The sequence below is a fragment of the Eulemur rufifrons genome, chromosome 8 (assembly GCF_041146395.1).
Source record: "Eulemur rufifrons isolate Redbay chromosome 8, OSU_ERuf_1, whole genome shotgun sequence".
Lineage (NCBI taxonomy): Eukaryota > Metazoa > Chordata > Mammalia > Primates > Lemuridae > Eulemur > Eulemur rufifrons.
This window is the reverse complement of record NC_090990.1, coordinates 18,722,678-18,740,785: the sequence shown is the minus strand read 5'-3', so window position 1 is coordinate 18,740,785 and position 18,108 is coordinate 18,722,678. Positions and strand designations below refer to the sequence as shown.

The 18,108-nt window shown below is 54.6% G+C and overlaps 1 protein-coding gene and 1 non-coding gene across 4 annotated transcripts; one reads left to right on the top strand and one right to left on the bottom strand.

Annotated features, from left to right (window-relative positions):
• Positions 1–1,710: 1,710 nt before the first annotated feature.
• Positions 1,711–14,536, bottom strand: THEMIS2 (thymocyte selection associated family member 2). Of its 3 annotated transcripts, XM_069477538.1 has the most exons (7): positions 14,416–14,536; positions 11,608–11,748; positions 8,603–9,013; positions 6,366–6,520; positions 5,451–5,978; positions 3,143–3,296; positions 1,711–2,574 (listed from the first exon to the last, which is right to left on the bottom strand). In XM_069477538.1, exons 1-7 carry the CDS (start codon positions 14,507–14,509, stop codon positions 2,519–2,521), a joined length of 1,539 nt encoding a protein of 512 aa, XP_069333639.1. In that variant the 5' UTR covers positions 14,510–14,536; the 3' UTR covers positions 1,711–2,518. The 3 variants fall into 3 exon arrangements, with proteins under 3 accessions (XP_069333639.1, XP_069333638.1, XP_069333640.1); XM_069477537.1 differs by having other exon boundaries at positions 5,451–6,520; XM_069477539.1 differs by lacking the exon at positions 6,366–6,520 and having other exon boundaries at positions 5,451–6,023; positions 8,694–9,013; positions 14,416–14,509.
• Positions 14,537–14,906: 370 nt separating this feature from the next.
• Positions 14,907–15,010, top strand: LOC138391063 (U6 spliceosomal RNA). The gene has a single exon (XR_011234704.1). It is a non-coding gene; the product is annotated as a U6 spliceosomal RNA (small nuclear RNA).
• Positions 15,011–18,108: the final 3,098 nt, after the last annotated feature.

Here is an 18,108-nt window from a genome sequence, read left to right as displayed (position 1 = left end):
ACTTGGCTACTTAGAAAGCGTACTTTGCAGGAACTGGCACCCTCTCTCCCGCCCGTTTGTGGCTTTCTTGCTCCTCTTGCTCAGTTTTGTGTCAAGATTAAATACAAATGTGGAAGTGAAAATTAGTGGCCTTTTGCACATTGGCATGGCCTCCCGTCCTGTGTCAAGGAGGAAGGATCTTTCACTCTCTTGCTCATTCCTTCTCCCTACAGTACTGTCTTTCTTGGGGTCCTCCCGTGCAGTGTGGATTGAGCTCTCTGGAGGAGGCCGTGGGAACTGGTGCAGGTAAGGATGGGGTGCCAGATACTGGAGCCTGGCCCAGCAGCCTGTGGGACCCACTCAGTAGTCACCTGGAGAACGCCATGCTGGAGTGTGGGGGCCCCGAGGCCTGGGGAATGCAGTGAGTCCAGGCAGCCCAGAGAGATGTCAGGTAAAGGAAGGACACACCCAGGTGCGGTGGAGCTGGAAATCTGACCCTCTTTCCGCTCCCACCTCAGCTGGAGACTTACATCATCTTTTTATCTGTCTCCTACATTCTCTGCTGACTGTGGTGCTTAGTTCTATGACTGTATCACCCGCAAACCAAAGCCCCACCACTTCCAGGAAATGCAGCCCATGGTCTTGCCTCACCGAACAGGCCTAGACTGACCTTGGAAGCTGAGTTAGTGTCTACACGGACAAAAGCTGTCTCTGTTCTCCAATTGCCACTAAACCAGACAGTGAAGCTCTCCAGTGAGTACACTCTGTCTCTACAGTCTAGGAAAATGGTTTTTAAACACTGGGATGAATTTCTTTCAGTGACTACCAGCAGGACGCTGGGATTGAACTTCATGACTAGGAGACATTGTAGAGGTGTGGAAAGAGTTTGGGCTACAGCTATATGATCTTGGTCAATAATGATACTAACATGTTTATTGAGTGTTTACTATGTGTCAGACATTGTGCTAAATGCTTTACAACGATTATCTCATTTGATCTTTAAAACAATCTTGTGAGGTAGATAACTTATTAGTTTCATTTTGACATGTCAAGAAACTGAAGCTTAGACAGGTTAAAATAACTTACTCACAGTCCCAGCAGGAGGGTGGTGAGCTGGGATCCTCACCCAGTCTCATGCTTTCCAAGTCCTCACCCTGGTCCACTAGTCGGCCTCTTCAGGCCCTTGACCACTCGGCCTATTTCCCAATCTTTTTTTTTTTTTGAGACAATCTCCCTCTGTCACCCAGGCTAGCTAGAGTGCTGAGGCATCATCTTAGCTCACAGCAACCTCAAACTCCTGAGCTCAAGCAATCCTGCTTCAGCCTCCCAAGTAGCTGGGACTACAGGTGTGCACCACCATGCCCAGCTAATTTTTCTATTTTTGGGAGAGAGAGTCTTGCTCTTGCTCAGGCTGGTCTCGAACTCCTGAGCTCAAGCGATCCTCCCACCCCGGCCTCCTGAGTGCTAGGATTACAGGCATGAGCCACCTTACCCAGCTCTGTTTCCCAATCTTTAAAATCAGTCCATCGTCTTCCCCAGGAAGTTGAAGATTTGGATATGGTTTGTAAAGGGTCTGGCACACAAGCAGAACATAATAAATGATATCTGTTATTCATATAGAAGCTCAGATTTTTCTCCTTTTTTAAATATCTGGAACACCCCTAAATATTTGGGAACTAAGCCACACACTCCTATTCATTTTAATTTTTTGAAGTGATGTCCAGGCTGGTCTTAAACTCCTGGGCTCAGGCCATCCTCCCACCTCAACCTCCCAGGTAGCTAGGACCACAGGTACACACTACTGCACCCGGTGATGTCATTTTTATTCTATGGCTTTAGAATGAAGTAATCTTGGATAATCACAATTGTGACAATATCTTGTAACCACCTGATGAAACCTGCCAGTTTTTCACAGCCTCGGAGCTCCATAAAGGCCTGGAACTGGCTCCTCTCATTTCACTACCAGCTTTAGGGGGGCAAGGTCCTAATATTCTGCTCCTGAAGCGAGGTTTCCACATTCATTCATACAGCCCCTGTGCGCTAAGTGCTACAGAGATGAGGAAGACACAGTTCTGGTCTCTCAGCTGGTTGGAGCCTGGCAGGTAGGAACAAGAGGGAGGGAAAGGGGGCTGGCAAACATTTTAAAAAGTCTGTCAGTGCAGTGTGATCAGGACTGAATCCCCTTTACTGAAAGGCAGTTGGCACTGTGCTGCCATCATCAAGGTTGGTGGCCTCTTCGATTCCTCTCTGCACCAGCCAGTGGGACCACTGGTCGGGTGCAGGATTGAGTGGAACCCAGCTCGCTCCTCTGGATACCAGAGCTCAGGCTGAGGGCGTGCCGGGCCCAGATAAGCCAGCCTTCAGCCTGGAACCCAAAGGAAACCATCCCATTTCAAATCAGTCCCTGCAAAGCCATTCCCTGTCTGCAGTCTGATTTCTGCAAGATCTTGTCCAAGGTCTTTTAGAGGCTTGTAAGGGTTGGCCGGTGTCTCAGATTCCCTGAGAAGCAGCAGTTAGGAAGCATGGTTCCTCCAGCATCTTAGAGGGTTTTCTGAAGGTTCTCGAGTATTTCTTCATAATCATGTTCATCCTCGTCTGCAAGAGAGTCAATGAGGGCCTGGGCGCAGTGGCTCATGCCTATAATCCCAGCACTTTGGGAGGCCGAGGCAGGAGGATGGCTTGAGGCCAGGAGTTTGAGACCATCCTGGGCAGCACAGCAAGACCTGATCCCTACAAAAACAAACAAACAAAAGGTCAATGAGGATCTTTGGCTTAGGCAAGTTCCTTCCTCTCTTTAGGGTGTAGTTTCCTCACGTGTAGAAGGAAGGAATTGGCCTGAATGCTCTAAAGTCTTTGCTAGCCCAGAAACCACTATTTACTCTGTTTCAACACTTTGTAACCACTTTGTTGTCCTGTATGCTGCAGGGAGGGTAGTGTGTTGGGGACTGAACTCACTTTCCTTGCCAGGGCTCTGGAACCCATGGGAGAGAGGCAGTAGGGACCTTTCTACCTGAGCCCAGCCTGTGTAGGCCTGTCCTTCAGACTGGGACCACAGAGGGGTCTGCCCAGGGGCAGGGCCATCAGAGGCAAAAGCAGCAGCAGAGGAGCCAGGGGGGAGGGGAGAAGCAAGGCCAAAGGTGAGCAGGGGCCAGCAAGGACTCACCTGCATCCTGCGTTTTGGACTTGATGGGCCTGAGGCCCTTGTTGCCAGGAATCTTGCTGTACATATTCAAGCTGTCCTTGGTGGACTCTGGCAAGGTCTTCGCCTTGGGTTTGGGCAGCAGAGGGGGTTCCTGCCGTTCTAAGACTTGAGAAGACTTTGGAAGAAAAAGAGCAGAAGTCAGCAGGGTCCCAAGAAATGGGGACATACAGTCCATGAAATGTAATTCACTTAAAATGTCACTTCCTCTGCTTCCCTCTCTACTTCCTTTTCAGGGCAGGGCCTCTCAGGACCCAGATATTTTTGCAAGAAGCACATGACATATTCCAGGCAAGGGAGAAGAGGGTCCGGGTGGGAGGTGAGGATAGGGTTGGGGGCTGGAGAGACGGGTGTCCCTGGGATTCTCCACTGAGGGGCTTGGCCAGTGTCCTTTAATTCTCTTGCTGAAGGGGAAAAAGCAAAGGTGGAGACACCTCAGAAAGCAGTCGCAAAGCCTCATGGCAGAGCCAGAGCTGAGAGGGGCTCCAGGAGGAAGAGGACTATTACTGAATCCCTGCCATGGCCGGATGTCGTATGCGTGTCTGCTCATTCAATGCTCAGGTGGCCCTCCGCGTGGTTGTTTCCGTCCCCCACTTACGTATGAAGAGAGAGCGTGCCTTGTCAAACCTCACGCAGGGGATGCGTAGCAGGGCCAAGGTTTGGACCCAGAACCCTGTCCGAGAGCCCTAAAGCCAGCGCGTCTGCACCAGGCCATGCCGTGCAGAGCAGACGGTACCACTCCCCGGTCAGCGGCGGAGGGTCCCGTGGCCCAGAGAGGAAAAGTTACTGGTTCGGGGCAACAGCAGTGACTGGGCCCGAAGTCCCTCCTTCAGCAGCTGAGACTCGGGCTGAGGCCTCTCAGTTCCCTGTGCTGTGACCTTCCCAGCGCCGTCACCGGCCCGTGTCCCAGACGTCCCACGCTAGCTTTTGTCAGGAAGCAGCTGCCCCACTCCCACCGCACACAGGAGCCCCTTCGTCACTCAGGAGTCAGCCTTCAGCCTCCACAGGCATCCTGCCACCTCCCCACACGAGTACGAGTCACTCAAGATCCCGAAACAGTACGTGCGTTGCAGTTTCTGAAGGACTTTTTATCCAGAGCGTCCCCTCCCCCCCTTAGCAGAGCACAGCAGTGGGACGCCCGGCCCCGTGAGACCCGATGTCACATCCCAGCCTCGCCACGGCTGGCCACGTGGTCTCCGGTAAACGACTTCAGCCCTCAGAGCCTCTTGTTTTCCCAACTGTACAAAGAGAGTATCGGTGTCTACCTCAGAGGCGTTGTGCGAGCTGGTGGGACAGTGCGTGTCAGGGCCTGCCACAGAGAAAGCACCCGACAGGGTGCAGCTAAGGAAAGAGCACCGTTGGTGACGCCATCTCGGGTTTACTGGAGAGGACGCAGGTGCTCAGAGGAGGAGCTGCTTGCACAGGCCCTGTCTGTGATCCCTGCTAGCTGCCGGCTCCTTCAGCAGGTCCCGCGGGCCTTGGAGCAGGGGAGGCCCTGCCCCCACAGAACTCTCTTTCTGGCCAGAGAAAGCCACTCAATGACAAGGCTAACTGCAAATGCCAATGTGCAGAAGTAAGTACAGAAGAGGGACAGGACCGTCCTTGCCGAAGGGGGAATCCAAGCCTCCCCCGCCCGTGGGCCAGGCCTGCAGGAGGAAGGACGCTGCTGGCAGAAGGCCTGGTCAGCGCGAGTCCCAGCTCCCTGAGGGAGCCGCAGGGGCCTCTCTGGCTGCAGCAGGGACCGCAGAATGGGTGGCGGGAGATGGGCCCGGAAGGTGAGACTCGAGTCGGCTTATAAAGAACCCTGGATGCCCGTTAGGGGGGTTGCATTATCCTCCAGCAATGGGGAGTGACAGAAGGTTCTAGACAATGGAGCCAAGGCCATCAGTGACCACGGAAGGATTTAGGAGGACGTTCTGACAGCTCTAAGAGGCAGTTCAGGTAAAAAACGATGTGGCTTGAACCCAGGAGTGACAGCAGGGGTAGCAGAGAGGAAGAGCACACGAACCTGGAATGTTTATGCTCAAGTTCAGGCCTCCCACTTACTAGCTGGGACCTTGGGCGAGTCTCAGGGTCTCTGAGTCCTCTTTTCTCAATCATAAAATATGGATAATCACACCAACCTCAGGATCGTGAGGATCAAGTAAGAGTAACGGGTGCAACGCGTGCGAGTTTATAAACTGCAAGCTCCACCCGATGGCAAGAGAAACATCACAGACAGACAAGGATCCCGACAGGCGGCCCCTCCCTGCCCACTTCTGTTATATGGTACCTTGACGCCTCCGTCCTGGCCGCTCTGTTGTTTCCTCTGCCCGCTGAGGCCCTGACTTTTGGGGGGTCTGGGCGGCGGGTGTTGGATCCCGCAGGCTGGTAACTTGCGAAGGCGATAGTAGAAGGCGTCCGTCAGCTCCTCCACGGTGGCCACAGGGAGGGGCCCAGCTGGCCAGCCTGGCTGCCCCTCAACCTCCACAACAGTCAGGTCCAGCCACCGGGGAGGGATCTCAAAGCACGTGCCGGGCCCGGAGCCCAGGCTCACCACCAGGAAGGGTTCTATGATCTTCTCCTCCAGCTGCAGGCCCAGGAAGGAGGCCAGGGGGTCAGCGGGGTGGCTGGTGTCCTTGGCCACCACCTTGACCTCACAAGGCAGTGAGAACTGGGCAGTCAGATCCGCCAGGCTGTAGCGCCGGCTGTCGTTCATCTCCTCCACAAAGCTGCCGGGGAAGTAGAGGGGCAGCAGGATCTGCTCTTGGCACTTGGCCTCCTCTTCACAGTCTTCCTCCCCAGTCTGGTCACTCAGCCGCTGGCACACCAAGACATCTGTGTCCCCGCCTTGGCCCCTGTAGGTCTGGCCAGACTCCAACACCTCCAGCCGGTCACCCACAGACAGAGACGTGAACTCAGAATTCTCCTCCGTCTCGCCCTCACAGTCCTTTGTGGCCACCACCCGGAGCGGCCGGCCCGGCTGGAAAGCACCCAGGAGGTCGTAGACCGTGGGGAACTCCCTGGGCCGCCGCCGCAGCCTGCCCCGGTAGGCCCCGGAGACCATGAAGTGTCTGGGCACCTTCCGGCCCTTGCTTGAGGCCAGGAGCCGCCAGGGTGGCGAGGCCAGCCCGTGGATGCAAAGCCTCTGGCCTTTGCGCAAGGACCCCGCCCACGGGCCGAGGAAGATGGGGGGCCCCTCTGGAACTTCCAGGATCTCCACGGGCAGGGGGAAGGGGCCCCCCCGGGCCAGGACCTCGCTCAGCAGCAGCGGTTTGATGAAGTGGATGTGCTGGGAGGAGGCAGTGACATCCTCCACGTCGACCTCCAGCGTGGAGGGGATCCTGACGATGGTCCTGCGCACTGTGGAGGGAGCCGTTCAGGGGTGCACCGCTCGCCCCCCCAGCAGGGGCCGCCCACCCCAGGCAGAGAGCCTCGGTCTGAGCTCGCCGACTTCTTTCCTTTTCACCTTTTCTTTCCTACCAGCGTTTTCCTACTGTGCCAGATTCCTCACCCACTCGTTTCCTTCAACCCTTTTTTTTTTTTTTTCTTTGAGACAGAGTCTCACTCTGTCACCCTGGGTAGAGTGCAGTGGCATCACCGTAGCTCACTGCAACCACCAACTTCTGGGCTCAAGTGATCCTCCTGCCTCAGCCTCCCAGGTAGCTGGGACTGCAGGTGCTCGCCACGACACCGGGCTAATGTTTCTATCTTTTGTAGAGACGGGGGTCTCGCTCTTGCTCAGGGTGGTCTCGAACTCATGAGCTCAAGGGATCCTCCCACTTCGGCCTCCTAGAGTGCTAGGATTATAGGTGTGAGCCACCTCACCTGGCCCTTCAACCTTTTTTAAAAAAATGTTTTTAGGCCGGGCGCGGTGGCTCACGCCTGTAATCCTAGCACTCTGGGAGGCCGAGGTGGGCGGATCGTTTGAGCTCAGGAGTTCGAGACCAGCCTGAGCAAGAGCGAGACCCCGTCTCTACTAAAAATAGAAAGAAATTATATGGACAGCTAAAAATATATGTAGAAAAAATTAGCCGGGCCTGGTGGCGCATGCCTGTAGTCCCAGCTACTCGGGAGGCTGAGACAGGAGGATCCCTTGAGCCCAGGAGTTTGAGGTTGCTGTGAGCTAGGCTGACGCCACGGCACTCACTCTAGCCCGGGCAACAGAGTGAGACTCTGTCTCAAAATAAATAAATAAATAAATAATAATAAAAAATAAAAAATAAAGTAAAAAAAATGTTTTTAAACATTTATGAACTAGAACAGTATAATGCACTCGCACGTGCCCAGCACCCGGCCGCGGCATCTAACTCAGCCCACCTCCTTTCATCCACACCTCCAGCCACTCCCCTCCACGGGATTATTCTGAATCGGAATAATCACACGTGTGACTCTTACAGTGTGGATTACTAAAAGACAGGATAATTTGTAATAAAAATTTTAAAAAGAATAACCACAATGCTCTTACTGCATCTAAATAATTTTTTGATAATTCCTTAATATCAAATATCCACTCAGTTCAACCACTTTTTAAATTTTACTTTAATTTTGAATGTAATTTTACTAGCTGCCTTTCCAAATGCTTTCTGGGTTTAAATAGAGAGATAAAATCAAATTAACAAAAACACTGACTAAGGGACGCTGGGCAGCATATTCCCTCTCTGGGCATTGGTGAGTATCCCGACGTGGCAGCTCAGAAGGAGGCTCTGTAAGACGGCAGGAGAACTGGCCCACCCACCATGTGGTTTGATCCACATCCCACGGAAGGCAGGGCAGGGAACAGTCTCCCCATTTTACAGATGAGAATACTGAGGCTTACAGGGGTGGTGACTTCCCTCAGGTCACATTGTTGGAAATTTTACCCTGTGCCAACTAAGCTGATGATTGGTTGAAGCCAGAGCTGGGCACATGGGGGTCCTTACGCCGTCCTGCTTTTGTCTCGAAAGTGGTACAGATACCTGCACTGCCCCGTTGTCCAGGGCAGCCTGCGAAGCCCTGCCCACCATTAAAACCTCTGGCCCCCTGGACTGTAGTCTCTCACTGCCATTTCCCACTAAAATGGTCCAGAGCTCCCTGGGAAAGAGCTAACCAGTTCCTGGGGAGGAAATGAACGTTCAAGATGAGCCTGAAACGTGTTACGCTAGCAAGCAAGAAAATCGGCTCAAGGCCACACAGGTAGGTCAAAAGGTTCAGGAACCAACTTGAAAACGAGGCTCCCACTAGCCAAAGCTGAGATCATTTGAGCAGCAATAAAAATAACTTCATCCTGTCACAGAGGTTTCAGGAAAAAGAAAAAAAAATAGTAGTAACTTCAGGGCACATACTGGCAGGCCACCTGGAGTTCCGAGGCTATCACGGGGACGGGGGTGTTTTCCATCAGAGCAGCTCCCTGGGCGCCCCTCTTCCCCTCCACACCAGCCCCACCCACCTGCCCAGGCCACTCACTGTGCATGATGGCTTGGATCTCGTACTGGGGCCTCAGGACCAGGAAGTTCCAGGGTAGGGTGGGACAGGTGAGGACGAGGTCCTCCAGGGCCGGGTCCTGCAGGACCTGGAGCAGGGTTCGAGGGGCACTGGGCTCCCACGTCCAGAAGGGCCCCTTCTGGGATAGGGGCAGGTGTAGGATGACTTGCTGGTTCCCCAATCCCAGGACACAGCGGGCACAGCGGGTCTTGCGGTGCATTTCCACAGCCTCAAAAATGAGGAGCTGGTCCTCAGTCACCACCCTGGCCTCTGTGATGATCCTGTGTGTCGACATGAAGTAAATGGGCAGCTGCTTGGAGCTCCTAGTTGCGGCAGAGACCAGCTCCTCCAGCATCCCGTGGCTCTGGGGGCTGGTGAGGGCAGTGAAGTAGCCTGTGGGGGACAGCAGAGGGTGGGAGAGTCACCGTGGGTATCAGGGTGGGGCAGGCCTCGGCTGGGTCCAGGCCCTGGGCTGGCCCTGCAGATAACCCAGCCAGGGCCCCCAGGGGCCGGTGTCAGGGTAGGCTTGCATCTGGACATCCGCACCACGGGGCTGCAGGACAGAGGGCAGAAGGTGACAGTGCGTGAATGGACAGTGAGGAGCAGGGGGTAGGTAGGGACCCAGAGGGACTGTTGCCAGAAACACGGAGAACAGAAGAGGCACAACAGGCACACCTGACCCGCACATTCCCTACCTCCTGACCCCCAGCTGCCTCTAACGTCATCCGTGTACCATTCCCTCCAGAAGCCTGGCCACAGCTCCAATCCCGCTTATCCAGAACCTGTCGCCCCCACCCTGGGGCCGCGCCCTGTCTCTCCCCAACTAGAATCCCAGGAGCTACTGGCCGAAGCCACCTCTGAGCACCCCCTCACCCCTGCCCCCCTCCGCCAACACTGGCTGCCCAGCTGCTCCCACTTTTCCTGCCGCAAACCCACAACCTGAATCTCATCAAGGAAACACCCACAAACCCAGACCGAGGGACGTTCTGCAAAAGTACTGGTCTGGAGTCTCCAAAAGGTCAAGACAAAAAAAGGCTGAGCAACTGTCCCAGCCTGAAGGAGGCGAAAGAAATAGGACAACTGAATATGATGTGTGATCTGGGACTGGATTCTAGATCGAGGGGAAAACTGCTATAAAGGACATTGTTAGGACAGTGGGTGAAATTCAAATACAAGCTGCGGATTAGACAATAGTATTGCACCAAAGTTAAATTTCCTGAATTTGGTCATTGAACTACAGTTTTGTGAGTGACTGTGCTTGCTTTTAGGAGACACACACTAGAGTATTTAGGATTCATATTTAGTTGTAAAGGAGCATCATGTCTGCAGTTTACTCTCAAATGATTCAGAAAAAAATATATCCATATGTACACATGCACATATAGCAATATATTCACATATATATACGTATGTGTGTAGAGAGGGAGAACGAATGTAACAAATGTTCAACAATTGATGCATCTGGATAAAGGGGGAACAGAAGTTCGAGCAAGTCTTCTGTAAATTTGATTATTTCAAAAAAAAAGAAAAGCCAGCCAGGCATAGTGGTTCACGCCTGTAATCCTAGCACTCTGGGAGGCCAAGGCGGGTGGATCGTTTGAGCTCAGGAGTTCAAGACCAGCCTAAGCAAGAGCAAGACCCTGTCTCCAATAAAAAATAGAAAGAAATTAGCAGGACAACTAAAAATGTATAGAAAAAATTAGCCAGGCATGGTGGCGCGTGCCTATAGTCCCACCTACCCGGGAGACTGAGGCAGAAGGATTGCTTGAGCCCAGGAGTTTGAGGTTGCTGTGAACTAGGCTGATGCCACGGCACTCTAGACCAGGTGACAGAGTGAGACTCTGTCTCAAAAAGGAAAAAAAGAAAAACCTCAAAATACAAAATACATCACTTCCCTATTAAAAACCCTCACTGGGGCTGGGCATGGTGGCTCAGGCCTGTAATCCTAGCACTCTGGGAGGCCAATGCAGGAGGATCGCTTGAGCTCAGGAGCTCGAGACCAGCCTGAGCAAGATTGAGACCCCATCTTTACTAAAAATAGAAAAATTAGCTGGGCGTGGTGGCACATGCCTGTAGTCCCAGCTACTCGGGAGGCTGAGGCAGAAGGATTGCTTGAACCCAGGAGTTTGAGGTTGCTGTGAGCTAGGCTGACATCAGTGCACTCTAGCCCAGGTGACAAAAAAAAAAAAAAAAGTCAAAAAAAAAGCCAGCCCTCAGAGCCTCAGGGTGCACCTGCTTCACCCCAGCCCCCATCTAACTCATTTACTCCTCACATCAAGCCTAATTCCCGCCATTACAGATGAGGAAGCTGAGGCCCAGAAAGGCCCGGGAACTTGCCCAAGACCACAGCTGGTAGCCAACAGAGGAGCTGATGCAGGCTGCTGGCTTCAGGGTCCAGGCCCCTGCTCCACCTCCTGTGATAACTGAGCTCCTTGGGGTTTCATGAGCACCAAATGTGTCCATGCTACTCCCTCTAGCTGGGATCTTTCCTCTGACTTAGGAGCTGCCTCCTCCAGGAAGCCTTCACAGACCACTGGGGCAGGTTCCTCTTGCCCAGAGCCATCTCTAAAGCTCATGCCTGCTTCTACTGTTGCTCTCTCGCTGCCAGCCTGAAAGCTCCCCGCTAGAGAGGGCTGAGCCCGGTCCATCCTGAGCCTCCCGTCCAGCCCCCACAGGGCTTGGCGCACATGGGTGTCTGCAGATGTGTGAACGAACACAGAGACAGGCACCTGGACAAAGACCCGGAACAGAGGCAGATGTGATCAGAGAGACGGACAGGGAGACGGTGTGACCGTATCAGGCTCAGGGCACTGTCAGACCGCTCTGAGGACATCCCCAGCCTTGAGGCTGGGTGGTGGTGGGTGTGAGAGCCTCAAGCACAAACCCAGAGGGGTGGGAGTGAGTGTTGGGGTTGGCAAGCCCACAAGTGGCCCACAGGGGCGTGGAGGGTGTCAGGGCATGTGGGGAGGCCGAGGGGCCCACCTTACCCTGGAAGTTGGGGGCGAGGTCCATGGTCTGACCCGTCCCCGGGTTCTCGCAGACCACCTTCTGGAGGTGAACCTGGGTAACCTTGATCAGGTCCCCTGTGGAGAGGCAGCACTCATTCCCAGAGATCTCGTAGATGGAGCCTGCGGAGACAGGGCCTCAGTTTCCCCGTTGGGCAAGGGCCAAGTGCTGGGCAGCCTGTGTCCTGTGCCCAACACACCGTGCTCTGCCACACCTTTGCACACTTTGTTCCTGCTGCCCGAGCGCCCTGCCTCGTCTTTCCCCGTTACGGTCCGCTGGCTCAGCTGTCCTCAGCCGTCTCTGCCTCATCGTAGCGCTGGATGCGCCCCCTGTGTGCACTTCTCTGGCCTTTCTCACTTCCCGGCCTCCTAAACTTCGCTCACGGGTGGGGCCGATCCATCTCCACATCACTGCAGCCAGCACAGGGCTTGGCCTCTGAGTACGTGCTAAATCCACATGCGGGTAAATAACCCAGTGACTCCCAACTTCCTCATCGTACAGCTACGAAGTCGGGCTCAGAGAGAGTCAGTGGCACCCTGCACGTCACCCAGAGCCAGGGTGGGTACCCAGCCCTCCCAACTCCTTCCTTTCTTCTTCAGATGAGTTGTTTTTAAAGGAAACACAGGAGAGGATGGAGGGGCACTCGCAGGGTGAGACCCAGGGGACAAGGCCCAGCAGCTCCACGTTCCCCATGCAAAGCGTTGAAGCAGTGTCCAGAGCGCAGCAGGCACCCAGCGACGATCTCTCACACACAGGGCACGGGCTCTCCAGCTCGCGACGGAGGACAGGAGACGGCAGGGATGGGGTCTTGAGGCCACCGGACACCCCCACAGGCAGTCCCAGCAGAGCCCTTCACATCAGCCCCAAGAAACTGATGGAAACCTTATCCCCAGGACAGTGCACACGGCTCATAAAACCCAGTTCTTTTTTTTTTTTTTTGAGACAGAGTCTCACTCTGTTGCCCGGGCTAGAGTGTGTGCCGTGGCATCAGCCTAGCTCACAGCAACCTCAAACTCCTGGGCTTAAGCGATCCTCCTGCCTCAGCCTCCCGGGTAGCTGGGACTACAGGCATGCGCCACCATGCCCGGCTAATTTTTTCTATATATATTTTTAGCTGTCCATATAATTTCTTTCTATTTTTAGTAGAGACGGGGTCTCGCTCTTGCTCAGGCTGGTCTCGAACTCCTGAGCTCAAACGATCCGCCCACCTCGGCCTCCCAGAGTGCTAGGATTACAGGCGTGAGCCACCGCGCCCGGCCAAAACCCAGTTCTGTCTACAACGTCAGGGCGTGGGCCTTCCAGACCGGTGAGGGCGACAGCTGCGGTGCTATATATACCAGGCACCGTGCTGAGAGCCGCAGATGCATCACTACGGTTCAGACTCAGGCGGCAGTTTCAATTTCCTAAATAATGAAACTCAGCCTGGAGAGGTTGAGTGGGTCACCCGTAATGATCCGGTAATCAAATGCTCTTAACCACTGGGACAACCACTTCTGAGTGTCCTGCCCACCACGGCCCCCCACCGGCATGGCCATCTGTCCTCCACGCTCAGCCCAGTCACACCCATGCCCGGTCAAGTTCTCTAGTCACCATCACCCTGACTTCCACCACTTCCCGCCACGCGGCTCAGGCAGGATGAGGAAACTCAGGTATTGTGACACCGGCCGGCAAGGGGTGCCTGGGCTTGGAGGGGCTTGAGCCTGGGCTGGGGGAAGAACGAGGAGATCCAGGCGCCTGCCTGCAGGAAGCCCCCAGAGGTAGAGCCAGAATTTGAACCCAGACCTGTCAGATTCCTAAGTGGACCACTGGGAGGTGGTGGCCCCTACTTCTCTCCGTGTGTCTCAGCCTTGGTCTAGGACCCCACCTGGGACCCCAAACACTTTGCTGGAAGCTGCCTGGCAGAATAAGTTTTCCTCCTGCGGGAAGCAGGGCAGGGCAGGGCCCTCAGGCCTAAGTCAGCTCTAAGGAAGGAACCCGCACACCCACCCGGCAGCTCCCGCTTCCCTTTCCCCCTTTCTCCGCCACCTCCACCTCCCGACTCTGACGGTCCCCACTTCCCACAGAGCAGCCCTGGCACCCGCCCCTGCGCCCCTCGCTGCCGTCCTCTCCCTTCCACGACCTGTCAATCCTTCACCTCTTGCTCTTTGGGGCAATAACCAGTGACTGTGGCCTTGCTGGGTACCCATCCCTGTGAACCAGGGGGCTGCGGGCTGGGGCAGCTGTGCGGGCGTGCAAGGAGCAGAGAGCTGGGAAGCCTTCCCGGAGGAAGAGCCATTAGAGCTGAGAACCGAAGAGCTGAGCAGATCGAGGCTGGCCAAGGTGAGACGAGGGACTGAAGGCAGACAGTGCAGACAAGGGTCGCGGGGAGGAGTGGGAGGACAGAGAGATGGGAAGACTGCTCTGGCACTTGAGAATCAAGCTACGGCAGCAATCAAGGGCGCCCTACCGCCGCGCCGCCCGCACACGCGGAGCTCCATCCATGCGCACACGGTTCCACCTGGCTTGCTCGGTTGCAGCCACCTTCCGCGCCCGAACTCACCGAGCTTGCGCCACCCCCCTGCGGGCCAGGTCAGCGAGCCCCCATTCCACGGAAGCACAAGCCCAGGTCCAGAGAGGTAGAGGTGGCCCCAAATCTCAGCTTGGGCAGCGGCGGCGTTGGGATCTGAACCCGCCGCGCAGTCCCCCCCCCGGTTTCCATCGCCTCCCAGCGCCTCCGCCGGCGCCCCACACCTGGGGGAGAGCCCGGCCGCCGCAGGGACGCGCTCGCAGGGGTCCCGGCCCCCACTCACCCTCGAAGTAGACCCCAGAGCAGACCCGCAGCACGCGCGGGAGGGAGGTGGGGTCCAGGGCGCGCACGAAGTCCTGCAGCGGCACGGCCTCCATGGTCCCGCCGCTCGCAGTGCGCAGACTGAGCACCCGGACGCCGCCCGCCCGCGGGAGCCCGCGAAGCCCCGCCCCGCCCCGCAGAGGCCCCGCCTCGCCCCAACCCCGCGGGACCCCCGGAGGGAAGGGCGGTGCTGAAGTTGAAAGAGAAGCCCAGACGCCCACCTCCCAGTGCTCCCAGTCAGAACCAGAGGACCGGCCGCCTTGTGTAGTTCTGGCCTCACAGGAGAGGCACAGCCCTGTCCTTTGGGTCTTGGGAGGAAGATGTAGTGTCACCTCTCCTGAATGTCCCCTCCAGAACACACTGAGGTCCTCTACTTGGACACTCCCAGTGAAGGGGAACTCATTACCGTTCCACGACGCCCATATCCTTTGGACAATTCTAGTTAAGAATTCTGTGCCCAGTTCGTCAGCACATATACTAAAATTGGAACAATACAGAGATTAGCACGACCCCTGCGCAAGAATGACACGCAGATTTGTGAAGGGTTCCATATATTTAAATTAAAAAAAAAGAAAAAAAGCTAAAAAAATTTGAATATTAAAAATAATTTCTCTTTCCTTGGGCGAAAGAGAATGTGCTTAGGAGACAGACCAACCACTTCCCCCAACCCACGGGCATGGGACGAGGGTAGTCCATTTCCCGGTGCCTCAGGAGTCAAACCAACATGGGTTCAAATCCCAGCTCCTCCTCTTGCTTGTTATACGACTTTAGGCAAATCACTTTAATTTTCTGAGCCTCAATTTCCTCCTCTGTAAAATAGGGGAAAGAATCTTTTCTTGGCAGATTGTGAGGATGAAATGAGATGATACAGATATGCCAGATGCTTTACTTAGGTTTTTTTTTTTTTGTTACTATAAAAGTAGTAGCAGTCTTTTGAACAGAGACAACAACAAAAGTTTTAAATAGTTTAAAATAAAAGAAACTGTAGGTGTGCAACACCACACCCGGCTAACTTTTTTTATTTTTTTAGAGATGGTGTCTTGCTATGCTGCCCAGGCTGGTCTTGAGCTCCTAGGCTCAAATGCTCCTCCTGCCTCAGCCTCCTGAGTAGCTGGGACTACAGGTGTGTACCACCATGCCTGGCTAGAAAACGGTGATCCTTTATCTCTTTCCCGTGGGTTTCAACAGCCCAGTAAGCGTGCCGGATTACTGCCTGCCCAGTTTTGCCTAGAACTACAGTAGAGGATGAAGAATAAAAGAGAGGCTTTTAGCCTGGGTACCACGATGAGACCTCATCTCTACAAAAGATTAAAGAAAACAAAAAAATTAGCCAGGCATGGAGGTGCACCTGTAGTCCCAGCTACTCAGGAGGCTGAGGCAGGAGGATCCCTTGAGCCCAGGAGTTTGAGGCTGCAATGAACTATGATCTGATAGTGCCACTGTCACCCCAGCCTGGGTGACAGTGCGAGACCTTGTCAAAAAAAAAAAAAAGAAAGAAAGAAAGAAAAGAAAAGAAAAGAAAGAAAAGAAAAAAGATAGACTTTGGAGATAAACAAACCTGGGCTCAAATCCTGGCTCCACCACTTCTTAGCTGTGTGACCTTGGGCAAGTTCCTTAACCTCTCTGAGCCTCAGTCCCCTCTGTGCAATGGGGACTGGCAGGAGCTGGGATGTTGGCGAACATGACAGTGTAACACAGGCATGGGCACATGCCAAATGTTCAATACCTACTATCATTACATTATTGTTTATCAAGGGCCGCCTGTGCCTCTATCAAGAGAAGATCTTGTTTACTTCTCCCAACACCCCGCTTTCTATTTTAGGAAATAGTTACTGGGAAACTGTCTCTCTTTCGGTTGCACAACATGTAAATGGAGGAACCATATTCAAACCCAGCCTGTGGGTTGCCACAGCCCGAGCCCTTTCTACTTCCCCAGGCTGGAAGCACCAGCCTGGGGTCTCCCCCGGCTCCGCAAGAGCTGAGTGGGGTGCGGAGAGGGAAGCTCGGCTTCCCACAGGGCGGGCAGTGGGCGAAGGCCAGAGAGCTAGCAGCTGTGAGGAGGGTGCCTGCGACCGCTGAGAGCTGGAGTTCCTGGTTTCGTAAGCTTGTCTCTGCCAGGTTTTGGAGTCTGGAGGCAGACAGCTCAGGACCTCCTCCGGGCAGCAGGTGGCAGCTGCTCACTGCAGCAGGGTGACAGGATGGGGCTGGGCCCTCACCTGCTGCTTGGGCACCACGCACTCCCATACATGCCACTTGACTTGGTGTATTTTAGCAACTTACAAGGCCGGAAGTGGCCTTCCTCTGTGTCCTGTGTTACCCGCCCTTTAGAGGAGGTGAAGGGCCTGCCGTCGCTGCAACACTGGGTGGTGGTTGCTACGGTGTCCTGCTGTCCACTAAAATGTCCGCCAGTGTGGCACCGCCGTCCAGAGTGGTGGAAAACACCCCAGCAGCCAGCGGGGTCAAAACCGGTGTGGGAGGGACGTGGAGAGCACCCACCTTCCCGAGGGCGAGTGCGGAGGTCCCAACGCACAACTGCACCTCTGAGTCTGGCTGGGAGTCATCTGTGTCCCACAGCCTGCTGCTTCTGACATCCTCTTCCTCGTTGGCAGGAGCCTTGGTGGCTGCCCTTGCATAAGCCCCAAAGCAGTTTGTCATGAGATACTACCTCTGGGCACCCGGGGTGCCCACCAGAGCATACACACGCCCAGCCGGTGGGTCCCTGAAGTTGTCATGGAATTAGTCTCTCCCTGGGAGAGCGAAATCCCTCCCATGCCGAGTGGCTTCGTGGCACCGTGAACCATAATGACCACAGTGCAAAGAAAGTATGGAGGACAACTCCCAGGACAAAACCAGGACTGCTTGCAGCTCCTGGGATGATGGTGACAAAAGGCCATGTGTTGTCTTTATCTGTTTTCTAGATTTTCCGTAACATGGTCTGAGTATTTTTTTTTTTTTTTTTGAGACAGAGTCTCGCTCTGTTGCCCTGGCTAGAGTGCCGTGGCATCAGCCTAGCTCACAGCAACCTCAAACTCCCGGGCTCAAGCGATCCTTCTACCTCAGCCTCCTGAGTAGCTGGGACTACAGGCATGCGCCACCACGGCCGGCTAATTTTTTCTATATATATTTTTGGTTGTCCAGATTATTTCTTTCTATTTTTAGTAGAGACGGGGTCTCGCTCTTGCTCAGGCTGGTCTCGAACTCCTGACCTTGAGCGATCCACCCGCCTCGGCCTCCCAGAGGGCTAGGATTACAGGTGTGAGCCACCACGCCGGTTTGAGTATTTTTATATTAATCAAAACAGTCTGAACAGCTCCCTGCCAACGATCCCCTGAGACAATTGTGGGGTCATCTGGGAGGGTTTGCTCTCTCCCCTTGCAGATTTTCACTGAGGGAAAAACTGGTCACTTTTAGGGAAAGATGCTCAACACATCCTCAAGGAGGTGGCATGTCCGGTCGCAAACCCTCAAGGACTAGCTTTTGCTCCCGTGTGGTGGGAAAGTTATTATAGCTTCAGCTCCTCTTGGTCTTGAACCAGGGTTAGACTAAGGACCTTTTACCCTCTCCCTTCCCCCACTCCCCGTGTGGGAAGAAGATAAGAAGGAAGATGGGGGGTGAGGTGAGGCGGGAGGGGTGAGAAGCAGAGAGGAGGGGGGTG